General features: G+C 33.7%; 1 protein-coding gene across 1 annotated transcript in view; it reads right to left on the bottom strand.

Moving 5' to 3' along the window:
* Positions 1 to 3,728: 3,728 nt before the first annotated feature.
* The window catches only part of RPS6KA6 (ribosomal protein S6 kinase A6), a 196,819-nt gene continuing 172,892 nt past the window's right edge, over positions 3,729 to 27,655 (bottom strand). Inside the window, exons 19-22 of the mRNA XM_021690974.1 lie at positions 23,287 to 23,363; positions 21,588 to 21,705; positions 5,768 to 5,908; positions 3,729 to 4,511 (exon numbers count right to left, since the gene is read on the bottom strand). Coding sequence (XP_021546649.1) covers positions 4,386 to 4,511; positions 5,768 to 5,908; positions 21,588 to 21,705; positions 23,287 to 23,363 — 462 coding nt within the window. The 3' untranslated portion in view covers positions 3,729 to 4,385. The remainder of the gene's footprint in view (positions 4,512 to 5,767; positions 5,909 to 21,587; positions 21,706 to 23,286; positions 23,364 to 27,655) is intronic.

The following is a 27,655-nucleotide window of genomic DNA, read 5'->3' as shown; positions in this document are numbered from 1 at the left end:
TATATATTCTAAAAATACTTTCCCTTTGTATTTTTCTTCATATTTCAAAGAAACTTATCCTTACAATTTAGGACAACTTAGGACTACCTTCAAGAGTTAGCAACCAAACTGAATTTTAGGTGATCAAGCATTATCATTTTATTCAAATGATATGACGGACTTCACTATATTGTAAGGATAAAACCAGGAACAGTGCATCCATGAGTATAATTTATTTGTGAGTAATCACTATCAATACCACTGCACTCTTGCATAGGAAGGCAGATAGCACACTACTGAATTGTTCTGTTAATTTCAGCAATCGTTTATATTGAGATACACATCAAAAATACCTAAATAAGCTTTGAAATGTAAGAAAATGTTCTAAAGGATTTTAATTGCAGTTGACTTAATATGGCTTGCATTCTTGTTGAGAAGATCAAGGATCTCTGTGTCCTGAAATGTAGACAAAGGATCTGCAGACTTGGACTCCACTGATAGTTTATACTCAACATTTCTATGCTCTTATTTATCAATACAATAGGAATAGAGGCTGGGGGAGCTGGAGACTCCTTATGTTATAGGCTATGAACTATGAGAAACAAGAATACAGATAGATATGTACTTAACAACTGTCTCTCCCTCTACACCATTCTATCATATAAGTTCATTGTGATTAAAAAGCTTGGAAGTTTCTTGGAAGAGAAAAAGTATAATGAGAAGTAGAAAGGATGAAGCAGGGCACAAAAGAAACAGTTTATGAGATAATCTGATCCTGGGGCATACCGTGTAAATTCCTTGCCCAGAAATATCTTCCCTGATAATAACTGATAAACAATTTATTCTCATCCGGTTAGATTGCCTAAAAATCCAGCAACTAGAAATTCATTAGATTAATGGCCATCTTCCTTGAAAAATGCCAATTATTTATTAGCCACTGACAAAAAAAGAGAATTAATTTATAAATGAGATCACTCTCCTTTCACCCTTTTAGCTGAATATAGCTGCTCTGTGAGAATGGAAGTTCTGATTTGGGGAAGGGAAAGGGTGTGAGGTGCTTTTGGGGCAGAGAATCCTTCTGGAGTAAGCTTTAATCATGATGGAGTCCTCTGTGAGGTACGCAAGTAGGATAGCATGTGGGGACTGGAAAGCCAGGGAAGGAGAATATACAGAATGCCACAGACATACTTTGCCTAGTTTAAATCCTAAGCTTTCTAGTTGATCTTAAGGCCAAGTTAAGCAGTTCTTTTCCTTTTTCATATATGAAGGGCCTCATGCTGTCAGGAAAATACTATTCAATCAGTATGAGTAACTTTCTATGGACAGTACTATCTTAACATGATGTTTCAATGAGGAGACATTGTAAACACCGAGCATCTGTTCTTAAGTTTGTGGGTTGCTTATACATAAGAAATCCCTTTGGGTTAACCAGAGGTTCTATCAAAATGTTTTACTATATGTAATTATCAATGACAATAAATTAAAAAAATAAAGTTTAGGCATTTCTGGGTCTAACAAAATAGGCTCAAATTTGATTTTCATGAAATAACTGAAACCATTCTCCCCCACAAAATCACCACCACTAAATCTTAATTATCTTACCAATGGTTTCCTGAGTTTATTCATGATAATATGTGCTTTAGGATAATAAATTGTTAGTCTATCTGGGCAAACCTGGTGTTTTCCCTTTGAGGAAAAAAATATAATATCCTCTTCCTTCCAGAACAATAAAAACTCAAATTGTGCTATCATTAAATACTAGCAAGAACCATCAACTAGAAAGAAAAACAATGCAAATTAATTGTTCATGAATCCATTAAAAACAACAATATCCTAAAATTTTATAGAAAGGATTTGTTTCAGTGGTTAAGCATTTTAGAAGCCCCACCAAAAAAGCTCCCATTCACATCTGCCTTTTTTGCTCTAGCAAAAAAGCTAGCTCTAGACATCACTACCTGGATTCCTTCTACAAAATGAGGGTATATAGTTTGAAGACTTCCCTTACAGTAGGGTTGTCCCAATTACTGTTTTTAACCTACTTTGTTTGAACTTTCCAGCAGAAATGTTTTACACAATTATTGGGAAAATCCACTAGCATATCTGTGTCCTTTATAATTTGTCAGTCCTCATTGAGCAATGAAGAATCATGTTGTTCATTGCTTAATTCTGTGTTCCTTTCATGAAAGGACTGTATGATAGTACCCTTCTGAGTAACCTCACTGAAAAATTAAGATCAGCTACTTTTAAAAACTATTGATTATGGAAAGATTGAAAGTTATTTTGTGATAATTTTTCACTTTCCAATTTCACTTACCCTAATGCTATTACTAGAAAGCATACATGGAAATATTATCTCTGTTCTGAGAAGTTCAACACCAAAATCATACCTCTTAGTTTGTTATATTAATTCCAATAAGAAGAAGGCATGACAGCACAAACAAGATGACAAGAGGAAAGTAAGTCAAAATATATGGACACAAATTGTTACATGCAAGTACTTCCAGTAATAAAGCAAAATGAGGAAAGAAAAGGCCAAATTGGGAAATAAAAATCCACAAGATAGGATACCAGTCTATTTCTAAGTAATGTTTTCCATGTGGCATTAGATGTTTTTTTAATGTCTTTCAATTATTGCAAAAAGACATCTCAAATTAAGGGTATATACTTTTATACATCGCACCCAATAAACAGATTTTTGTACATGGAATATATATCACTTACATTATAAAGAGAATATGTATAGTTTCCTTTATTGAATACCGAAGTTACAAGTCTTCTAGCCTAAACTGTATACTTCAGTGCTCAGTAATCAACTTTCTCTCTGAATTAAACAAAATAAAATACACAGCAAACAGTACATTTAGCACTTACAAGTAGTTCATTTATATTCACTAAACAAAACTGTAATATCCTCCAGTTTACATTCATGAGTTTCTTTCTGTCAGTAGTAGTAGTAATAATAGTAATAGTAGTAGTAGTAGCAGTAATGGTATTTTCTTTTTTTTTTTTAAAGATTTTATTTATTTATTTGAGAGAGAGAGTGAGAGAGAGAAAGAGCACAAGAGGGGGGAGCGGGAGAGGGAGAAGCAGACTCCCCGCCGAGCCGGGAGCCCGAAGCGGGACTCGATCCTGGGACTCCAGGATCATGACCTGAGCCAAAGGCAGTCGCTTAACCAACTGAGCCACCCAGGCGCCCAGTAATGGTATTTTCTTCAACAACATGAAAAGATTCTTTAAAATTCCATCATTTAGAGAAAACAATATATATTACCCAGTGGTTCTGAATCATAATTTTAATAAGACCAAATTTGTCAGACTTTTTTTATAAATACGATTAAAAATGTGTTCAGATTTTGTGTAAACCATTAATATTGCTTCCTTTTCAAAATGTCAGGTTATCTCTTTGTAGCATTATCTAAAGGTTTACTGAAATGCATTATACTGTATCATGTGTGCTAAGTCCACTACAATAAAATTTAAACTATATTACCATAGGATTCAAGGTAAATTAATATGTTACACTGTAATCCAATTTTGGAAGCCCAAAAAACAACAGTGTAGTTCATTATAAAAGGGACAGCTAATGATTAAATCCAATTGATTAACTTGAAACTCAGCTTACATATCATGAAGGTAGTAGCAACACATGTACTTTATTTTCAAAGGCTTAACTATAACCTATTTAGTAGATTACAACACCAGTATAAAGCCTTTGGCTAAAAAATTTCTCAATTGTACTACAATTCCATTAGATGTAAAATTTACAGAGGACTTATTGAAACCTTTAATTCTTTTTTTTTTTATTTCTAGATGAGGACATTTATGGGTAGTATACAGGTCTGTCTGCACACATAATTTGTGATATAATTCTTCTGTAAAAACTTTGGCACCAGCTATATCAGGAGTTCACATATTAGCACAAATGAATGTAGTCCTTTGGTTGTACACAATAACAAGCTTCTATGATACAGTTTTTTGTTTTTCTTTTTAAAAAAGCCTATTCTTCAGGATCTGATGTTAAAAAGTAATTTACATTGCTTGGCAGTATACTATTATATTTGTATCCTGATGATTGGTAATGATTCCCCAAATCATTATTTTATGAGACCAGAAAAACTATTAAAGTAAATTTTTTGAAAGGAATTTTACAAGTGAGTGTGCAGAAAAATTGTTAGGACCTTGTAGACACCAATTATATACTTGAACACTTGGACACTACTGCAAAACAACATTGTATGAGTACTGTGGACCTGTGTTTTTTAAATCTCATCTCCCTAAAAAAAGGCGTTTAAATAGAATATTCAAGTAATGTAGCAGAAGATGATGCCTTTGATATAAGATTAGGCAAAAAGCCACACATTTAATTTTTTCTTCATCCAGTATGGCTGAGGTGAACACTAGAAATCTTACAGGCCAGTTGATGTTCGTTTTTTCATGCTGCGTCGCTGAGCTAAGTTTGAAGCAGCAACAGGCTCAAGGACTGGTTGAAAGGTCTTGTGAGTCAGGGCAGAATATGTGGTGACCACTGCTCCCTAAAATAATGAGAAATAAGACAAATTGAATAACAATCTTTGGAGGTAAAAAAATTCCATATTATATCATGAGAGATTTAACTAGAATACAACCTTATTTCTGAGGCAAGTAACTGCATACACTTGATCTATGCACTGATGTTCCCTTCATGAATTAATACCTGCTTATTTGTATATTTTTTTTTATTTCAATGACTATGCTTCTTCACATTTTAAAACATTAAAATGTATTCTTTTTATCAGCCTTTCATCACTCATGTAATTTGTTTTAAACATTTTAAGAATTTTATTTTTAATAGAAGTTGTATACATTTAAGACATGGAATATATTGTGATGTACATATATACAGTACAGTGATTACTATAGTCAAGCTAATATATCTTCTCTCACATAGTTATCATTTTTTGTGATGAAAGCATGTGAAATCTACTCTTATCAAATTTCCAATATTTAATACAGTATTATCAACTATAGTCATCATGCTGCACATTAGATACCTAGACTTATTCATCCTACATAACTACAACTTTGTACTTTGACCAATATATCCCCATTTTCCTCTCTTCCCTGCCCCTGGTAACCACCTTTCTACTCTCTGCTTTTAAATATTTGAGTTTTTAAAAATTCCACATATAAAAGAAATCATGTATTTTTTTCTTTATGTGTCTGGCTTATTTCATTTAGCATGTCTTCCAGGTTCATTCATGGTGTTGAAATGGCAGGATCTCCTTTTTTAAAGCTGAATAATATTCCATTGTATATATGTATACCACTATTCATTTATCCTCAAAGAGATCTCTGTGCTCCTGTGTTCAGCGCAGCATTATTCATAATAGCCAAGACAATGAAACAACCTAAGTATGCATCAACAGATAAATGCATAAAATGCTAAAATCTTAAATCTAGGTTCAGTGTCTATAAATATGGGAATTTGCACCAATGGTTATTAATTTAGGAACTAATATCAACTTTTTCTTTCCATATGAAACTTGTATTTAGTACACTTCTAGTCCTGGTGTCTCAAGAGCAAGTCAAATACAATCAAAGAATTCTTATTTATCATCCGAATGGCAACAGGTAGAGAAGATTAACAAGAATCCATGGTTGTTATTTAAAAAACAAAAACAAAAACAAAAAAATCTATAAATACACTTTAAAAAATAAAGGTATTTAAGGTAATTATATGTGTTGTCAGTGAATGGCATGCAGGCTTTATTAAGCATTTAGGAGATGCATAAAAGTATGTTTGTTTTACCTTAATGACATGTGATGTATCATTTCTATTTGGCTGATCATTCAGCAACTGGTCTCTGTGGGTTATCCATGAGTGTTTTAATACTTGTTCTGTAGTGTATCGCTGATGTGGGTCCATATGTAGCATATGGGAGAGCAAATCCTAAAGTAAAATGAAAAAAATATATGTATACACTTATATGAAACTATTTAGCAGCAAAGGTTTTAATAAAATATATTATTTCACATTTTCTCAAAATATAAAAGCATCAGTAGCTTTGTGATCTGTTTTGTTTGACGTATACGCAGGGAAAACCATACCTATACTCTGCAGAGTTAACTGTCAGAATCTTCAAACAGATTTTTTGATATATGGTAAACCCTTATTTGTCATTTCTAAATCAGAGGATACCAAATCTGTGGAACTGGACTGTTAGTGAGGGAGGAAGAAAATGTAAAGTAGCAGGGGCTATCTTGGAATGTGCTAAATAGTCAAGGAGAAAAGAGGTATTGATCTTTGCTGGTAAGCTGGGCCCTAAAGTATAAGGGTATGTGTAAAATCATACAACATAGAAGGGAAGGTCCCATGTTGTTAATACACTCAATAGGTGATGGTTTAAGTATAAAATACTAAAGAAAGCAAGACATAAATCCAAGATTGGCAGCTGACTGCCAGCATTCTAGTGGTCAGAGTATCATAAGTTTCTCACAGACTAACTGTGAATATGCTTACTTTATCTCTATTACAATAACAAGTTGTAAATATAACATAACCTGATTATAAAACACAATTTTAAATATAAACTATCTCTACCAAGCATCTTTTAGAAGAAGGAAAAGTAAACTCTCCTTAACAAGCATCATCTATAAAAAGTCATCATTTGTGAACATTTCATCAATAGTATAAGTAGTGAAACTAAAGATTCTAAGTAGTAACATCAGAATTTGAAAAATAATGAAAGTATGTAGGAGAATAAAACAATAAAAAATCTATTGGAGAAAGGACAAATATGCAAAAATGAATGGGGAAGTAATTTAGAAAATAACATTGAATTACTTCAATAAAACAGACCTAACTGATATTCATAAAAAAATGATAAAAGTTCAATAGTCCAAGGACTTCTGCCTCTAGCCAAAATAGAATACCAGAGGCTGGATTCACCCACCTGTTTGAAACAACACTCCCCACCACACATACATACACACACACACACACACCAACCATAAAATACAGGAAACAACAGTTTTTCAGAGATAAGATATTAGGCAATAAAGGCAAGTGATCGCTAAGAGATGGGAAACAAATCAAGCAAGACCTATGATTGCCCAAACTTACCACCTTGAGTGTTTTCAGGCTGTTGTGTAGGTAAGGGAAACCCAGGCAGTGCCTGGCAGGTTCCTTGAGTGGATGAGACAGAACTGAGAGTCAGGGAAGACCAAGGCAGACAGAGTTAGCAGGACTGACTACTAGAGTGGTGAGAGGAGCAGAGAAAATACTACAGAGACCTGTAGAGGGTCTTCCTCAATTATTCAGCAGATTACTGATAAACCAATATCTGTGGGAAAAACTATTTGAAAGGGTTAGAGGGAAATCAGAACTCATGGGGGTAGACAATATTGCTTGTTCTCACAAGTCAGACTGGAAAATCTCATAATTCATGGAGTATTTGGTAGAGTACTTGGGAGTAACTTGCCTGAGTAGTGTGTAGCCCTAAACACTGCTCTGGTCTTGCCTAAGAAATATTAAAAGGGAGACCCCAAATTATTAAATTGTTTCACATAACTTAATTGTGCCCCAGAATAAAGCTCAAGAATATGTGTAAGAATACAAAAGTGTCCAGCATACACTAAGGAAAAATTTACTATATCTGGCTTCTTATCAAAAATTGTCAAGCATACAAAAGAGAAGAAAAATAACATATGAGAAGAAACCAATCAATCAAAATTGGCCCGTAATTGATACATATGTTAGAATTAGCAGACAAGGACATTAAAACAGTTATTATAACTCCATTCTATATATTAAAAATAGAGACACAGAAGATATAAGAAGTCACAAATCAAATTTCTAGAGATAAAAACTAAAATGTGAGACAAAAAATTTAAAATGAATGAAAATTTGATATGGCAGGTAAAAAGATTGGTAAAGACACAGCAATAGATTCTATCAAAAAGGAACACAGCATAAAAAAAAGAACAGAGCATCAGTGACCTGTGAGACAACTTCAAGCAGCATAATACACAAATGCAATTGGTGTCCCAAAAGGAAAGAAAGGAAGAAGAAATATATGAGAGAATAATGTTTCCAAAATTTCCAAATTTTACAGAAACCATAAACCTACAGATCTAAAAAGCTCAATGAAGTCCAAGTGCAAGAAAAATAAAGAAAATTATATCAAGGACATCGAACCAAATTTCTCAAAATCCAAGGCGGAGAAAACTTTAAAAGCAAATAGAGATTTAAAAAAAAAAAAAAAAAAGACATGTTACATATAGTGAAAAAAATATCAGAATGATAGAAGATTTCTTGTGAGAAAAAAAAATCAAATAACAAGACAATAGAACTCCTGAACAACCAACGGGTCAAAGAAAAAAACAAATGGTAAGTTAAAATAAACCAAAACAGAAATAAAACCTGCCAAAACTTATGGGATGGAGCAAAAACAGGTTTAAGAAGGAAAGTTTATAGCAATGAATGCCTACATTAAGAAAAAAAGAAAGATCTCAAAAAAGAAATAGGGAAACAAGAAAACTCTCAAATAACTCAACCTTATACTTCAAGGAACTAGAAAAAAAGAAAAAGCTCTAGAACAAGAGGAGGGACATAATAAAGATCAAAGCAGAAATAAATGAAATAAAGAGCAAAAAAACAATACAAAAGAGAGAACTCAGAGCTGGCTTTTTGAAAAGATAAATAAAATTGACAAACCTTTAGGCAGACTAAGAAAAAAAAGAAGACTCAAATTAAATGCAAAATGAAAGAGGAGATATTACAAATGATGCCACAGAAATAAAAAGGACCATGAGACTACTATGAAAATTTATATCAACAAACTGGATGACCTAAAAGAAATACATAAATTCCTAGATATACATATCCTACCAAAAGTGAATCATGAAGAAAATCTGAATAGACCAATAGTATGTTAGGAGACTAAAGCAGTAATCAAGAATCTCCCAACACAGAAAATCCCAAACAGATGGTTTCACTGGTGAGTATACCAAACATTAAAGAAAATAAATGCCTACCCTTCTAAAACTCTTCTAAAAATTGAAGAGGAGGAAACATTCCCAAACTCATTTTATGAGGCCAGCATTACCCAATATTAAACCCATATAAAGATACTACAAGAAAATACAGGCTATCATTGATGACTATACATGCCAAAATTCTCAACAAAATAGTAGCTAACCAAATTCAACAGCACATTAAAAAGAACACACAGCATGATCAAGTGGGATTTATCCCTGTTTTGTAAGGGTAGTTCAATATTCTCAAATCAATCAACATGATACACCACATTAATAAAGAAAGGTTAAGAACCACACGATCACTTCAATAGATGCAGAAAAAGCATTTGACAAAGTGCAACATCCATTCATGATAAAAGCCCTCAACAAAGTAGGGTTAGACAGACCATACCAAACCCAATAAAGGTCATATATGAAAAATGCACAGCTAATATCATCCTCAATGGGGAAAAACTGAAAGTTGTTACACTACAGTCAGGACAAGACAGGGATGTCCACTCTCACCACTGTTATTTAACATGTGACTGAAGTCCTAGCCACAGGAATCAGAAAAAAAAAAAAAAGAAAGGAAAGAAAGAAAGAAAGAAAAGAAAGAAAGAAAGAAAGAAAGAAAGAAAGAAAGAAAGAAAGAAAGAAAGAAAGAAATACAAAGCATCCAAATCTGCAGAGAAGTCAAACTTTCATTAATTGCTGATGAAATGATACTGTATATAGAAAACCTAAAAGACTCCACCAAAAAATTGCTAGAACTGATACATCAACTCAGTAAAGTCACAGGATACAAATTCAATATGCAGAAATCTGTTGCATTTCTATACACAAGTAATGAAGCAACAGAAGTAGAAATCAAGGAATCAATCCCATTTACAATTGTACCAAAAGCCATAAGATACCTAGGAATAAACCTAACCAAAGAAGTGAAAGACCTGTACTCTAAAAACTATGAAACATTGATGAAAGGAATTGAAGATGACACAAAGAAATGGAAAACATTCCTTGCTTGTGGATTGGAACAACAAATATTGTTAAAAAGTCCATACTACCTAAAGTAATCTACACGTCCAATACAATCCCTATCAAAATACCACCAGCATTTTTCACAGAGCTAGAACACACAATCAATCCTAAAATTTGTGTGTAACCACAAAAGACATTGAATAGCCAACACAACATTGAAAAAGTCAAGCAAAGCTGGAGGCATAACAATTGTAGACTTGAAGCTCTATTACAAAGCTGCAGTGATCAAGACAGTATGGTACTAGCACAAAAACAGACACATAGATCAATGGAACAGAGTAGAAAACCCAGAAATGAACCCACAACTATGTGGAAAAAAAGACGTTCTCTTCAACAAATGGTGTTGGGAAAACTGGACAGCAACATGCAAAAGAAGGAAACTGGAACACTTTCTTATACCATACACAAAAATAAATTCAAAATGGATGAAAGACCTAAATGTGAGGCAGGAAACCATCAAAATCCTAGAGGGGAGCACAGGCAGTAACCTCTTTGACATCAGCCATTGCAACTTCTTACTAGATATGTCTCCTGAGGCAAGGGAAACAAAAACAAAAATAAATTATTGGGACTTCATCAAAATAAAAAGCTTCTGCACAGTGAAGTAAATGATCAACAAAACTAAAAGGCATCCCATGGGGTGGAAGAAGATATTTGCAAATGACATGTCTGGTAAAGGGTAGTATCCAAAATATAAAAAGCACTTATAAAACTCAACGGCCAAGAAACAATCCAATTAAAACAATGGGAAAAAGATGCCAATAGACATTTTTTTCCAAAGAAGACATCCAGATGACAACACACATGAAAAGATGCTCAACATCACTGACTATCAGGGAAATGCAAATAAAAACTACAATGAGATATCACCTCACACCAGTCAGAATGGCTAAAATCACAACACAAGAAACAACAGATATTAGTGAGGATGTGGAGAAAGGGTAGTTCTCTTACACTATTGAGAATGTAATATAATATTAAGTCTGGAATTGTGGTGCCTAGAGTCTTGCTTTTTTTTTCTTTATCAAGTTTGCTTTGGCTATTCAGGGTCTTTTGTGGTTCCACACAAATTTTAGGATTGTGTGTTCTAGCTCTGTGAAAAATGCTGTTGGTATTTTGATAGGGAATATGTTCAATGTGTAGATTGCTTTGAGTAGTATGGACATTTTAATAATATTTGTTCTTTTAATCCACAAGCAAGGAATGTTTTCCATTTCTTTGTGTCATCTTCAATTTCTTTCATCAGTGTTTCATAGTTTTCAGAGTACAGGTCTTTCACTTCTTTGGTTAGGTTTATTCCCAGGTATCTTACAGCTTTTGGTGCAGTTGTAAATGGAATCAATTCCTTGATTTCTACTTCTGTTGCTTCATTATTCATATATAGAAATGCAACAGCTTCCTGTCTATTGATTTTTGTACCCTGTGACTATACTGAATTTGTCAGTTCTAGCAATTTTTTGGTGGAGTCTTTTGGGTTTTCTATATAGAGTACCATGTCATCTGCAGGTAGTGAAAATCTGATTTTTTCCTAGCTAATTTGGATGCTTTTTCTTTCTTTGTGTTGTCTGCTTGCTGTGGCTAGGAGTTCCAGCAGTATATTAAATAAAAGTGGTGAGAGTGGCATCCCTGTCTTGTTCATAACCACAGAGGAAAAGCACTCAGTCTTTCCCCATTGAGGATGATATTATCTGTGGGGCTTTTTTTACATACGGCCTTTATGATGTTGAGGTATGTTCCCGCTAACTCTTCTTTGTTGAGGGTTTTAATCATGAATGGATGTTCTACTTTGTCAAATGTTTTTTCTGCATCTGCTGAAAGGATCATATGTCTCTTATCCTTTCTTTTATTAATGTGGTATCTCATGTTGATTGATTTGTGAATATTGAACCATCCTTGCAACCCAGGAAAAAAATCCCATTTGATCATGAGGAGTACTATTGGATTTGATTTGTTAGTATTTTGTTTAGAATTTTTGCATACATTTTCATCAGGAATATTGGCCTATGGTTCTCTTTTTTGGTGGAGTGTTTATTTGGTTTTGGTATGAGGGTAATTCTGGCCTCATAGAATGCATTTGTAAGTTTTCAGTCCATTTCTAATTTTTTGAATAGTTTGAGAAGAAAAGGTATTATCTCTTCTTTAAATTTTTGGTAGAATTCACGTGTGAATTCCCCTTGTCCTGAACTTTTGTTGGGAGATTTTTGATTACTGACTGAATTTCTTTGCTGGTTATCAGTCTCTTTAAGGTTTCTATTTCTTCCTGTTTCAATTTTGGCAGTTTATATGTTTCCAGGAATTTATCCATTTCTTCCAGGTTGTCCAATTTTTCGGCATACAATTTTTCATACTATTCTCTTAAATTGTTTGTATTTCTGTGGTGTTGGTTGTTATTACTCCTCTCTTATTTGTGATTTTATTCATTTGGGTCCTTTCTCTTCTTTTTGATAAGTCTGGCTAGGGTTTTTTTTTCAATTTCATTAATTTTTTCAAACAACCAGCTCCTGGTTTCATTAATCTGTTCTACTTTTTTTTTTTTTTTTTTTAGTTTCTATGTGATTTATTTCTGCTCTAATTTTTATTATTTCCCATCTTCTTCTGGCTTAAGACGTTTTTGTTGTTCTTTTTCTAACTCCTTTAGGTGTAAGGTTAGGATGTTTATTTTGGATTTTTCTTACTTTTTGATATAGGCCTGTATTGCTCTATACTTCCTGCTTATGACCACTGTTGCTACATCCCACAGGCTTTCAACTGTTGTGTTTTCATTTTCATTTGTTTCTATTTATTTTTTATTTCTTCTTTGATTTCCTGGTTCACCCATTCATTGATTAGTAGCATGTTATTTAACCTCCATGTGTTTGTGGTCTTTCCATATTTTTTTCTTGTGGTTGACTCCAAGTTTATCATTGTAGTCTGAAAATATGCATGGTATGATCTAAAACTTTTTGTATTTTTTTGAGGCCTGACTTGTGACCCAATATGTAATATATTCTGGAAAATGTCCCATGCAGAGTTGAAGAGAATGTGTACTCTGCTGCTTTAAGATGAAATGTTTTCAATATACCTGTTAAGTCCATTAGGTCCAGTGTGTCATTCAAAGCCATTGTTTCAATGTTGATTTTCTGCTTAGATGATATATCCATTACTTTAAGTGGAGTGTTAAAGTCCCCTACTATTATTGTATTATTATCAATATGTTCCTTTATTTTTGTTACCAAGTGTTTTATATATATGAATGTTCCCAAGTTGGGGGCAAAAACATTTACACTTGTTAGATCTTCTTATTAGACAGTCACTTTTATATTGATATAGTGCCTTTCTTCATCTCTTGTTAGGGTCTTTGGTTTAAATTCTGGTTGGTCTGATATAAGTATTGCTACTCCAGCTTTCTTTTGATGTCCATTTGCAATGATAAATGTTTCTCTATCCCCCCACTTTCAATCTGCAGGTGTCTTTCAGTCTAAAATGAGTCTTGTAGGCAACATGTCGATTGGTCTTTTTTTTTTTTTTTTAATCCATTCTTATACCCCATGTCTTTTGGTTGGAGCATTTAATCCACTTACACTCAGAGTAATTATTGATAGATATGTATGTAGTGCCATTTTATCACTTGTTTTGTCATTGTTTCTGGAGATTTTCTCTGTTCCTGTCTAGTCTTTTTCACTTTTGGTCTTTCCCTTCCACTCAGAGTCCCCTTTAGTATCTCTTGCAGGGCTGGCTTAGTAGTCATGAACTCCTTTCATTTGTTTGTCTGAGAAACTTTATCTCTCCTTCTACTCTGAATGATAGTCTTGCTGAATAGAGTATTCTTGCCTTCAAATTTCTACCATTTAGCATGTTGAATATATCTTGCTTGCCAAATTTATGTTGAGAGAGCTGCACCTAACCTGCAGTGTCTTCCTTTGTAAGTTAGGGACTTCTGTCTTCTGCCTGTAGGATTTTTTCTTTGTTGCTATATTTTGCAAATTTAACCATGATATGTCTTGGTGTTGGCCTGCTTTTGTTGATTTTGATAGGATTTCTCTGTGTCTCCTATATTTAGATATCTATTTCTTTCCCCAGATTAGGGAAGTTTTTGGTTATTATTAATTAAATAAATTTTCTGTCCCCTTTTCTCTCTCTTCTTCTTCTGGGACTCCTATGAGTGTTATTATGTTTGATGGAGTCACTGTGTTCCCTAAATCTATTCTCATGTTCCACAATTCTTTGTTCTCTCTTTTGTTCAGCTTCATTATTTTCTATTACTTTATCTTCTGTATCACTTTTTTTCCCTCTGCCTCTTCCTTCCTTGTGTTCATTGCATCCGGTCTGTTTCAGATATTTATTGCATTTTCCATTTCTGTTTTTTTATCTCTTTTATCTCTGTGGTAAGTGTCTCCCTGAAGTCTTACATTCTTTTCTCAAACCCAGCAAGTATCCCTATGATTGTGGCTTTAAATTCTCCATTAGGCATATTGCTTATATCTGTTTCACTTAGATATCTGGCTGTGACCTTATCTTGTTTCATTTGAGATGAATTCCTCTGTCTCGGCATTTTGTCTAAGTCTCTGTCTTCTCTGTGTTAGAAGAGCCTGTTTTGTGTCCTGCTCCTGAGTAGCTTTATACAGAAGAGGTCATATAGTGTCCAGGGTCTGGTGCTTCAGGGAATGTCTCTTTTATGCATTGCAGGCACTCGGCTGCTGTGTTCTGGGTGCTTTATCCTTCAGGCCAGTCATCTGAAGAGTCTCTCCTTGTGTGCAGTGGGCAGTGTTTGGTCCTTGGGCAGAGTTGAACTTTACTTAATACAAACATATATAGAAGAAATTTTATTCTAATATCTTCTTTTACTGCATCCCACAGGTTTTGGAATATTGTTTCTTTTTCTTTTGTTTGCAGAAATATTATATTTCATGTTTTATTTCTTAATTGGTCCACTGCTTGTACAATAGTGTGTTGTTTAATATTTACATACTAAATATTTAATAATTACATTGTAGATTTTCTAGCTTGGTTTTATTGTTGATTTTCAGTCTTGTACCATTGTGGTTGGAATATACTTGGTATGATTTCAGTCATCTTAAATTTGTAATATTTGTTATGTCTCTTTTTATGTGATTTAACCAGGGTATTTTTCTGTACTTGAAGAAAATGAATATTCTACTTTTCTTGGATGGAATGTTTTATATGTATCTTTTAGAACCATGTATTGTTAACTATGTGTCAAGTAAAAAATGTTCCTGTTGAAAAAAAAAATAACTGAGGGTACTCGTTTAAAACAAAGTATATCAAAGTGGAAATGGGTTGGGGGATGGGTGAAATAGGTGAAGGGGATTAAAAGTACACTTATCATGATGAGCACTGAGTAATGAGGTATAGCACTGTTGAGAGTTTTCCCCCAAGGTCAGGAACACAGCAGGGATGTCCACTATCACCACTGCTATTAAACATAGTGTTAGAAGTCCTAGCCACAGCAATCAGACAACAAAAAGAAATTAAAGGCATCCAAATCGGCAAAGAAGAAGTCAAACTCTCACTCTTAGCAGATGATATGATATTTTTTGTGGAAAACCCAAAAGAATTCACCCCAAAACTGCTAGAACTCATACAGGAATTCAGTAAAGTGGCAGGATATAAAATCAATGCACAGAAATCAGTGGCATTCCTATACTCCAACAACAAGACAGAAGAAAGAGAAATTAAGGAGTCAATCCCATTTACAATTGCACCCAAAATCATAAGATCCCTAGGAATAAATTTAACCAAAGAGGCACAGAATCTGTACTCAGAAAACTATAAAATACTCATGAAAGAAATTGAGGAAGACACAAAGAAATGGAAAAACGTTCCATGCTCATGGATTGGAAGAACAAATATTGTGAAGATGTCAATGCTACCTAGAGCAATCTACAAACTTAATGCAATCCCTATCAAAATACCATCCACTTTTTTCACAGAAATGGAACAAATAATCCTAAAATTTGTATGGAACCAGAAAAGACCCCAAATAGCCAGAGGAATGTTGAAAAAGAAAAGGAAAGCTGGTGGCATCACAATTTCGGACTTCCAGCTCTATTACAAAGCTGTCATCATCAAGACAGTATGGTACTGGCACAAAAACAGACACATAGATCAATGGAACAGAATAGAGAGCCCCAGAAATGGACCCTCAACTCTATGGCCAACTAATCTTCGACAAAGCAGGAAAGAATGCCCAGTGGAAAAAACACAGTCTCTTCAACAAATGGTGCTGGGAAAATTCGAAAGCCACATGCAGAAGAATGAAACTGGACAATTTCCTGACACCACAAACAAAAATAGATTCAAAATGGATGAAAGACCTAAATGTGAGACAGGAGTCCATCAAAATCCTTGAGGAGAACACAGGCAGTAACCTCTTCGACCTCAACTGCAGCAACTTCTTCCTAGAAACATCACCAAAGGCAAGGGAAGCAAGGGCAAAAATGAACTACTGGGACTTCATCAAGATAAAAAGTTTTTGCACAGCAAAAGAAACAGTCAACAAAACCAAAAGACAATCGACAGAATGGGAGAAGATATTTGCAAATGGCATATCAGATAAAGGGCTAGTATCCAAAATCTATAAAAACTTATCAAACTCAACACCCAAAGAACAAAGAATCCAATCAAGAAATGGGCAGAAGACATGAACAGACATTTTTTTTTTACAAAGAAGACATCCAAATGGCCAACAGACACATGAAAAAGTGCTCAACATCACTCGGCATCAGGGAAATCCAAATCAAAACCTCAGTGAGATACCACCTCACACCAGTCAGAATGGCTAAAATTAACAAGTCAGGAAATGACAGATGTTGGTGAGGATGCAGAGAAAGGGGAACCCTCCTACACTGTTGGTGGGAATGCAAGCTGGTGCAGCCACTCTGGAAAACAGTATGGAGCTCCCTCAAAAAGTTGAAAATAGAGCTACTATACGACCCAGCAATTGCACTACTGGTTATTTACCCCAAAGATTCAAATGCAGTGATCCGAAGGGGTACATGCACCCTGATGTTTATAGCAGCAATGTCCACAATAGCCAAACTATGGAAAGAGCCAAGATGTCCATCGACAGATGAATGGATAAAGAAGATGTGATATATATGTATATATATATATATATATACATATATATAATGGAATATTATGCAGCCATCCAAAGGAATGAAATCTTGCCATTTGCAATGACGTGGATGGAACTGGAGGGTATTATGCTGAGCGAAATAAGTCAATCAGAGAAAGATATGTATCATATGATCTCACTGATATGAGGAATTCTTAATCTCAGTAAACAAACTGAGGGTTGCTGGAGTGGTGGGGGGTGGGAGGCATGGGGTAGCTGGGTGATAGACATTGGGGAGGGTATGTGCTATGGTGAGCGCTGTGAATTGTGTAAGACTGTTGAATCACAGACCTGTACCTCTGAAACAAATAATACATTATATGTTAAAAAAAAGAAGATAGTAGGAAGGGAAAATTGAAGGGGGGGAAGGCAGAGGGGGAGACGAACCATGAGAGACTATGGACTCTGAGAAACAAACTGAGGGTTCTAGAGGGGAGGGGGGTGGGGGGATGGGTTAGCATGGTGATGGGTATTAAAGAGGGCACGTACTGAATGGAGCACTGGGTGTTATATGCAAACAATGAATCATGGAACACTACATCAAAAACTAATGATGTAATGTATGGTGATTAACATAACATAATAAAAAAAATAAAGAAACATGCTTGGCAAAAAAATAAATAAATAAAATAAAATAAAAGCTATGGTACTAGAAGTTCTAAAAGGATTTCATTATAATATTTTAAGTATTAAACTGTTCTGTAGTATAGATTATGTAAATATTAAGTTTCAGTATACTTAATTTTCATATTATATAAAAGAACTGGGTGAACAAGAACACCTTTGCTGTTATGATTAAAGGTTTAGAGACCTCTCTCTTTCATTCTACTCACATAAGGCAAACTAATAAAGCCTTTTTTCTCCAGAAAGTTTTCTCTATCTTATAGTAGAATGAAAAGAATACTGGACTGAAAATCAACTCCAGCTGTGCCATTTATTGGTGTATGACCATGGACAAGATAAATTTTACACACCTTGGTTTATCTAACTACACAATGATGGACCAGGTCCCTTCCAGCTCCAGAAATCTATGACTTCGAAATACGTAAACAAAGACTCTTCTATTAAAAGAATGTTCAAGCCAAAATGAAAAATAAATATTTATGTAAAACCTGGCCACTTATTGCAAATTTAGTCATTCACAATAGGACAGTATCTATCTTTATATATGGACAGAAAAATCTTAGTGTGCAAATTAACAATGGAAGGTATATCTGAAGAAAAGATTAGTTTATGAAAAAGTATTCAATTAAGTATTATGCTAAGTGTGTTAGAAAATGTAAAAATGAGTATGACATTTAAACACTGAGGAGGAAGAATAAAAATGCACACAAATACATGACAAAGGAGAATGTGTTAAGTGCTCTAATAAAGTACATACAACATAGTAATGGGAACACAGTAGAGGACATGTAGAATTTGCTTTTTTTACAGGAGATGAGGGAAGAGGTCATAAATAATTGTCCCATAAGAACTTCTACTAGTCAACTCTTTGTTGGTTAAAGGTCTATGTACTTGAAAAAAGTAACACTTTGTTTACTTAAAATATTATAAAATTTAGATAGAACAGTCTAATTAATCAGGTATTATTGTGTTTACATGGAGTGACACCATGAGATTTTCATTACTCTTGCCTCTTCTACTTTTGCTTAGTTTACAAGATACTTTTTGTCTTCCCTGTTTTCCAAAAGGGAAGCAGTAAAATGCCAATGTTCTTGAAGCCTGCAGTTTGGAGGTGAGGAGTTAGCTGAAACTGTTGTAGCAATAAAACACATAAAACTATCACCTCTCACACCTACCACACTTTAACTGAATGAACAAAGTTTATGAACTCTGCATGAACAGGAGGCAAACAATCATCTTCTATATGCTTCTGGTGTTGGCATTCACCAATAGCAAGAAGAACATTTAAAAATTGTAATGAACTGCAATTAAGTAAAGCAACTGTCAAGAGATGATTGTAAGCCAAACCATGAGAGACTCTTGACTCTAGGAAAACAAAACAAAACAAAACAAAACTGAGTGTTGTGGAAAGGTAGGTGGGTGGAGGGTTGGGGTAACTGGGTGATGGACATTAAGGAGGGCACATGATGTGATGAGCACTGGGTGTTATATGCAACTAATGGATCATTGAACAGTACGCCAAAAACTAGTGATGTACTATATGTTGGCTAATTAAATTTAAATAAAAAAAAAAGAAAAGAGATGATAGCAAATGCCACAATTCTCACAACTAAGGGGTGCTAGTTTAAGGAGTTATGGGCAACTGAAGAATAGTTTACCTTTATTACTAATTTAAAACAATCAAAAAAATCAAACTGTTAAAATGTACAGGAGATAGGTTTTTTTTTTTTTTTAGAAGGTTCATGTAAGTTCCTTTGCTCAGCATTTGCCACCGTTTTCAGAAAAATTTCAAAGATAGAACTAAAGTCACTTGATCCATAAAAAGGGAATACATGAAAGACCTTGTGAAATATTTCAACAATATCCCCCAATATCTTTTCCTATGTTAATTACTCCAGAATATCACACTAAAAGAGGAGGTGAGAATAAAACTAAACTTTAATATGTATTATTATTTCTTTATTTTTTAGCAGGGGGAGCAGCAGAGGGAGAAGCAGGCTCAATCCCAGGACCCTGGAAGCATGACCTGAGCCAAAGGCAGACGCTTAACCAACTGAGCCACCCAGGTGTCCTGTATTATTATTTCTTAAGCACTAGACAGACTCAAACATAAAACACATGGAACATGGAAAACTGAAATCTAAGCATAATTGTCATATGAATCTCTATTTCAGCATTACATTCACTGTTGCTAGTTATTTTTTTAAAAAGAAATGCAAGAGGATCATATGTATAGCTTTAAACACTGGACTTACTCCTTGGGAAAATGCATTTTCTGACAAACAAACTGGCTGACTAGAACATACATGTATTTATTGAATAATACTAGTAGTTTCAATCACTTTACATGGAGAAATACAACAAATTATAAATAAAACAAACTGCAAAGAAATGGAATTTTGGAGAATTTAGTCCCCAAATTTTATAGATGAGAAAACTGAGGCAGCTAGTTAGTAGTTCACAAACTAATAGTCAGTACTCCTGGCTTCCAATCGGGTGTTTTTTTACTATACCACACAGTACATTTGTCTCATAGCCAAGATCCAAACATAATTCCTTATGTGTTTTTCTAATGTTTAAAAGGTAGTTACAATCAAATCCCTGATTTATTTACTCTATAATAATTAGGATATGAGACTTACTCCACAATATACTCTACAGATAAGCTAGTATTCTTGAGACAGTTATGTTTTATAATTAGCAGCTATTAAGTATAAGCAATTCCTTTTGTCTTAAATTGTTTTCTACTTCAAATTGCAGCTTAAAAGCTTCAGGACCCTATAAACCACATGCTGACAGCCTTTGGATTTTTGTTTTAAAACTCAAAATTTTTAAATTATATATGTTAAAAGAGTTCATAGTCAAGGTTTGATCAATTTTTTTCCCCTAAATTAAATCAGGCTGGTTACACTGAAACTGTACAGCCTACTATGGCAGCCACTAGCCATATGTGGCTATTAAGCCTTTTAAAATGTGGGTAGTCCAACTTGTGTTGAGCATAGTATAGTGTATAAACTAATTGAATCACTATGCTGTATACCTGAAACTAATGTAACATTGTGTGTCAACTATACACAAATAAAAAATTAATGAAAAAGAAAAATAATTTTTGAAAAATGTGGGTAGTCCAAATTTATATGGGCTCTAAGTATAAACTACACAGCAGGTTCTGAAGACTTAGTATAAAAAAAAGAATGTAAAATATCTTATTAATTTTTATACCGTTTAGATATTGAAATGCTATATTGTGGATATACCAGGTTAAATAAAAGATATTCTTAAAATTAATTTCACCTGTTTCTTTTTTGTTTTTTAATGTGGCCACTAGAAATTTTTAAATTACATATGTGGCTTACATTATATTTCTATTGGACAGCTCTAAGTTTTCAATAATAAATATCTAGGTGGTACTGATAAAAAGTTTGTATATTCTCAAAGAATAAGTTAGCATAAAACTGCATAATCACTAGTCAATGTCTGTGCTAAAGAAGAAATGATGTGTAAAAATACACTAAATACAGAAATCAGCTCTAGTTGGCTTTAAATTTGTGTTTTCCCCCAGTAGATTTACATTTTTAGTTTTGGTTAATACTGAAAATAGTTTATATTCCTTGAACACATATGAACTGATATGAGAGAAATATCGCCTAGAAGCACGGTAGAAAAAAAAGTCAGGCTTCATCTTCTTCAAACCACATATAAATGTGAGTTGACTTAAAAACAAATACTGACATATAACACCATCAGATACTCTGCAAATACAGACTAGGCTACAACTTAAAGGTTTTAGCAATTTAAAGTGAATGCAACAAAAGATATTTATAATTTATACCTTTGCTCCATCTGAAATATTGTCCCAGTTTCCACCACTCAATGAGAACTTGCCATTGCCTATACGTAGCAGTATCTCTTCAGGAGTATCATTGGGGCCATTAGCAAATGGAGTGTAGCTATTAATAAAATAGATTTTAATAGACATTAGGGCCTAACATACAAATTAAATCTAATTAAAAGTGAAGAGGATAAGACAACATGCAAATATTTACTACAGCAAATTAAGAGTATCATCTAATATTTTCCTTCATTCTTCATATCAAATTTTATATTTCAATGAACTTAATTCTAATGAATTAATTGAGAGGCTTGCCTACATCGATATTTTTTTCCTTTGATCAGTTAATCAATGTAAAATAAAATAAAGGTGGCATTTTATGTAAAGCTATAGGCTTAAAATTGGACCAGAATAAAACATGCAAATTTTGTATTCTCCCAGGCATAAGTTAGCAAACCAAATATACCTACTATGAAGAAATCGTCAATTTTATATATTTAGAATGTATTTATTGATTAGTTCAAATTTATTCATTAGCATTTTATCAGTATTATCCACGGGAACAGGTTAACAATATTTTAATTAATGTCTATAAACAATGGTTTAAATATCAAAAAACCTCTATAGTTGAAGACAAATAGATTGTACAAAGTTAAAGTAGTTTAAAAATTAATTATGGAATAACAAAAGTGATCAGTTTTGTAACATTCTAACAGGTGGAACTGAAAATGGTATTCAAATTTGGGAATAGAAAGGCTTATGGTTAAGAAGTATGAGGAAGATATCTTAATATGCTAATGCTTAATTCTCTTACGTAACAATTAAGTAGAGATAACTACTCTTCGCTTTAGTACTTCCTGTGGTCTATAACTAAATATTTTGTATAAGTACATAGCATATCTATAAATATTTGGAATACACTGATATATGTAATTACCACCAAGTCAATAAATAATTCAGTCACAATATTCATAACATATTTACAACACTCCTGTTATGTCAAGAATATTTAAATTATACTAAATGCCTTCTTTAAAAAGTCACACCTAAGTATATTATATAATTACATTATAATTCTTCAAATTCCATTCTATGCCTTTTTCTACAGCCATATTTATTCTTAAATAACATTATTATTAAGAGTAAAACAGCACTTATATTATTTGTAAATTACCAATAGTAAAATAATCCAATTATTCCTTTTTTTTAGTATTTATCTTTTTCAGAGAAGGCTGCTGTGTATGTTTCTGTAGTTTAGTATTCTGTTGCTATTTATATTTTTCATAAAGCTCAGTCTTACTTAATCTCTACCACCAGGAAAGCCAGAATTCAAGTATTTTAAAAATTTAAATCAGTATCAACAAGCTCAATGGGCAAACACCCATTGAAAGAAGTAATTATTTTATGTTCAAGTAAACATTTTCAAACCTTAATGGACTGAAAGTAAAATACCAAAATAAAAATATGTGCTTTATTTTTAAAAGTTTTAGTTCTAGTTGAAAATTCTTTTAATTTATATATCTGAATAATGCCTCATCAAATACCTTACTTCATGTTTTCACATTTTATAAATAAACAATAGATGATATTTTAAAATGTTCATATCATTTTACTTAAGGCTATTTTCATCTATCCATTTCTTTACAGATAGAGATATATAGATGAAATTCAAATTATGATGTGTATTATTATTTCTTACCCAGCCAGCATCGTGTAAAAAAGGACACCCAGGCTCCAAATATCACAAGCAGCATCATAGCCCTGTTGCATAAGAACCTGAGAAAGAAATACATATTATCTGGTATTACTCAGTATAAATTTGGTTTTATTATCCAAAAGACAGTTGTATTTCCAATAATCTCACAAATGTTCACAATGTAAAAGCTTAGATCATTTAAATCTTTTCAATAATAGATTCATGTAATGTCAAAGGCAAAGTCTTTTGCAATTAGCAAGCATTAAGTAAATGGCTATTAATAAGGTGATTGAGTAACATTGGTCATTAAAAAAAAAAACTTTGAAGATATGATCCCTGACCCTAATGAGTTTTCACTCCTCCTCTTAGAAAAACCAGACACAGACAACAAAATTTAAGATTAATATTGTATAGAGAGCCTAATATGAACTATACACAATACTGTCTTTTCATCCTGACACTGACTCTATGAGGTAGATATTACTCTTTCTATTTTGAAGATGAGAACACTAAGGCAAATATACTATAAATTGCCCAACATCACAAAACTAGTAAGTAGTACAGTTGGTATTCTTACTCTAGAGATTGTGCTTTTAATATCTATGATAATTGCCTCCTTTCCATGCAAAAGATGGTAAGATAATATATGCTCTCATGAAAGCAAGATGGATTTATATTTTACATCAAAGCCTTATATGTTTTGGGAAGAGAGGTATATTTCTGGATCACAAAAACACATTTGATACATTCCGAATGGTTTCATTAATTTTTCATGCAATAGTTCAGCTAGTTGTTCTGTGTCTTAGAGCTAGTGATTATATCAAATAATATGTTTATTATATATTCATGTGAGTTTTCTCTATGAAATTAATAAATTTTGTTGAAAAATAGAGATGACATGGATTGCAAGAACAAATACTATAAAAATCTCTATAGTACCCAAAGCAATCTACACACTTAATGCAATCACTTAATGCAATCAAAACACCACCAGCATTTTTCAGAGTTAGAACAAACAATCCTAAAATTTGTATGGAACCACAAAAGACCCCAAACAGCCAAAGCAATCTTGAAAAAGAAAAGCAAAGCTGGAGGCATCACAATTCCAGACTTCAACTTATATTACAAAACTGGAATGATCAAGACAACATGGTAGTGGCACAAAAATAGACACATAGTTCAGTAGAACAGAATAGAAAACCCAGAAATGAACCCACAAATCTATGGTCAATTAATCGTTGACAAAGCAGGAAAGAATATCCAATGAAAAAAAGAGTCTTTAACAAATGGTGTTGGGACAACAGGACAGCAACATGCAAGAGAATGAAACTGGACCACTTTCTAACACCATACAAAAAAATACACAAAATGGATTACAGACCAAAAAATGGATTAAAGACCTAAATTAAGACAGGAAACCATAAATATCCTAAAAGACAACTGAGGCAGTAAACTCTTTGACACTGGCCATAAGAATATCTCTCTAGATGAGATCAGGCACGTTCAGGGTGGTATGACCTAACCTTACACCTAAAGGGGAAGGAGAAAGAACAGCAAATAAAGACTAAATCCGGCAGAAGAAGAGAAATAATGAGGAGCAGAAATCAATGAAATAGAAAACAAAAGAAGAGTAAAAAAAAAATTAAAAAAAGTTTTTCTTACTTTACAATTTTGAGATGTAGTTTCTTCTAACAAACTGACCAAAATACACTCAGGATACAGTGTATTGCTCTGTTCTGTTCACCTGCCTGTTTATATTCCTTATTTTTTCTCTCTTTTTTGTATTTAAATTTTCATTTTACAGTTACATTCCATCCTTTCATTGTATTTAATTTATTTTTGTACATATGTAAGTTTTTCTTTCTGTACATTTTGGGATCTACTTTTCCAGCAAAAGGACCCAAATACACACAGGATCCAGTGTATTGCTCTAGTCTGTTCATCTGTCTGATTATATCCTCTTTAAAAAAAATATATTTTTTTCAGTTTCAGGTCTCTTCTGACTTGTTTAGTATATATTTCTCTGGGGTTGTTATTGCCATTTTAGCACTTTGTTCTCTTGTCCATCTATTCTTCTCCAGATAGAATCACAAGAAGGAAAAACTCACCTCAAAAAAGAGAACAAAAGGCAGGCAGTACTGACTGTCAGGGACCTAATCAGTACAGACATAAGTAAGATGTCAGAACTAGAGTTTGGAATACTGATTATAAAGATACAAGCTGAGCTTGAAAAAAGCATAGAAGACACTAGAGAATCATTTTCTGGAGAAATAAAAGAACTAAAATCTAATCAAGTCAAAATAAAACAGGCTATTAATGAGATGCCATAAAAAATGGAGGCTCTGGGGCGCCTGGGTGGCTCAGTCATTAAGCAACTGCCTTCAGCTCAGGTCATGATCCCAAGGTCCTGGGGTCAAGCCCCGCATCGGGTTTCCTGCTCTGCGGGAAGCCTGCTTCTCCCTCTCCCACTCACCCTGTTTGTGTTCCCTCTCTCGCTGTGTCTCTCTCTGTAAAATAAATAAATAAAATCTTTTAAAAATGGAGGCTCTAACTGCTACGATAAATGAGGCAGAAGAGAGAATTAGTGATATAGAAGACAAAATGATACAGAATAAAGAAGATGAGAAAAAAAAAGATAACTACTGGATCATGAGGGGAGAATCTGAGACATAACTGACACCAGAAAGTGAAACAATATTAGAATAATTGGGATCCCAGAAGAAGGGGAAATAGAGAGGGGCAAGAGGTATATTGGAGCAAACTATAGCAGAGAAATTCCTTAATCTGGGGAAGGAAATAGGCATCCAAATCCAGGAGGCACAGAAAACCCCCCTCAAAGTCACCCCAACTTACAATAGTGAAACATGCATATCTCAGAGACAAAGAGAAAATCCTGAAAGCAGCTCGGGACAAGAGGTCCATAACCTAAGAAATATTAGACAGGCAGCAGACCTATCCACAGAGACCTAGCAGTCCAGAAAAGGCTGGCATGACATATTCAGTGTACTAAATCAGAAGAACATGCAGCCAAGAATACTTTATCTAGCAAGGTTATCATTCAGAATGGAAGGAGAGATGCAGAGCTTCCAGGATAGAGAGAAACTAAAAGAATATGTGATCACTAAACCAGCCATGCAAGAAATATTAAGGGGGATCCTGTAAGTGAAGAGAGAGCCCAAGAATAACATAGACCAGAAAGGAACAGAGACAGTCTATAGAAACAGGGGCTTTACAGGCAATACAGTGGCAATAAATTCATATCTTTCAATAATTACTCTGAATGTAAATGGACTAAATGCTCCAATCAGAAGATATAGGATATCAAAATGGATGAAAAAATGAGACCCATCAATATTCTGCTTCAAAAAGACTCATTTTACACTGAAAGACAGCTCCAGATTGAAAGTGAGGGGGTGGAGAACTATTTATCATGCTAATGGACATCAAAAGAAAGCTGGAGTGGCCATCCTTCTATCAGACAAACTAGATTTTAAACAAAAGACTGTAACAAGACATGAAGAAGGACACTATATCATAACAAAGGGTCTATTAAACAAGAAGACTGAACCATTGTAAATATTTATGCCCCTAAATTGGGAGAAGCCAAATATATAAACCAATTAATAAGAAAATCATTGATAATAATACAATAATAGAGGGGACTTTAACACCCCACTCACAGTAATGGACAGCTCATCTAAGCAGAAGATCAACAAGAAAACAAGGGCTTTGAATGACACAGAGGACCAGATGGACTTAACAGATATATACAGAGCATTCCATCCTAAAGTAAAAGACTACACATTCTTCTCAAGTGCACATGGAACATTCTCCAGAAGAGATCACATAGTGGGTCACAAATAAGGTTTCCATGGATACCAAAAGTTTGGGATTATTCCCTGCATATTTTAGGACAATGCTTTGAACCTGGAACCCAATCACAAGAGGAAAGATGGAAAGAACTCAAATACATGGAGGCTAAAGAGCATCCTACTAAAGAATGAATGGGTCAACCAGGAAATTAAGGAAGAATTTAAAAAATTCATGGAAACAAATGAAAATGAAAACACAACTGCTCAAAATCTTTGGGATGCAGCAAAGGCAGTCCTAAGTGGAAAGTATATAGCAATACAAGCCTTTCTCAAGAAACAAGAAAGGTCTCAAATACACAACCTAACCTTACACCTAAAGGGGAAGGAGAAAGAACAGCAAATAAAGACTAAATCCAGCAGAAGAAGAGAAATAATAAGGAGGAGCAGAAATCAATGAAATAGAAAACAAAAGAAGAGTAGAACAGATCAACAAAACTAGGAGCTGGTTGTTTGAAACAATTAATAAGATTGATAAACCCCTGGCTAGACTTATCAGGAAG

Source organism: Neomonachus schauinslandi, chromosome X (assembly GCF_002201575.2).
Source record: "Neomonachus schauinslandi chromosome X, ASM220157v2, whole genome shotgun sequence".
Lineage (NCBI taxonomy): Eukaryota > Metazoa > Chordata > Mammalia > Carnivora > Phocidae > Neomonachus > Neomonachus schauinslandi.
This window is presented reverse-complemented; position numbering and strand designations above follow the sequence as displayed.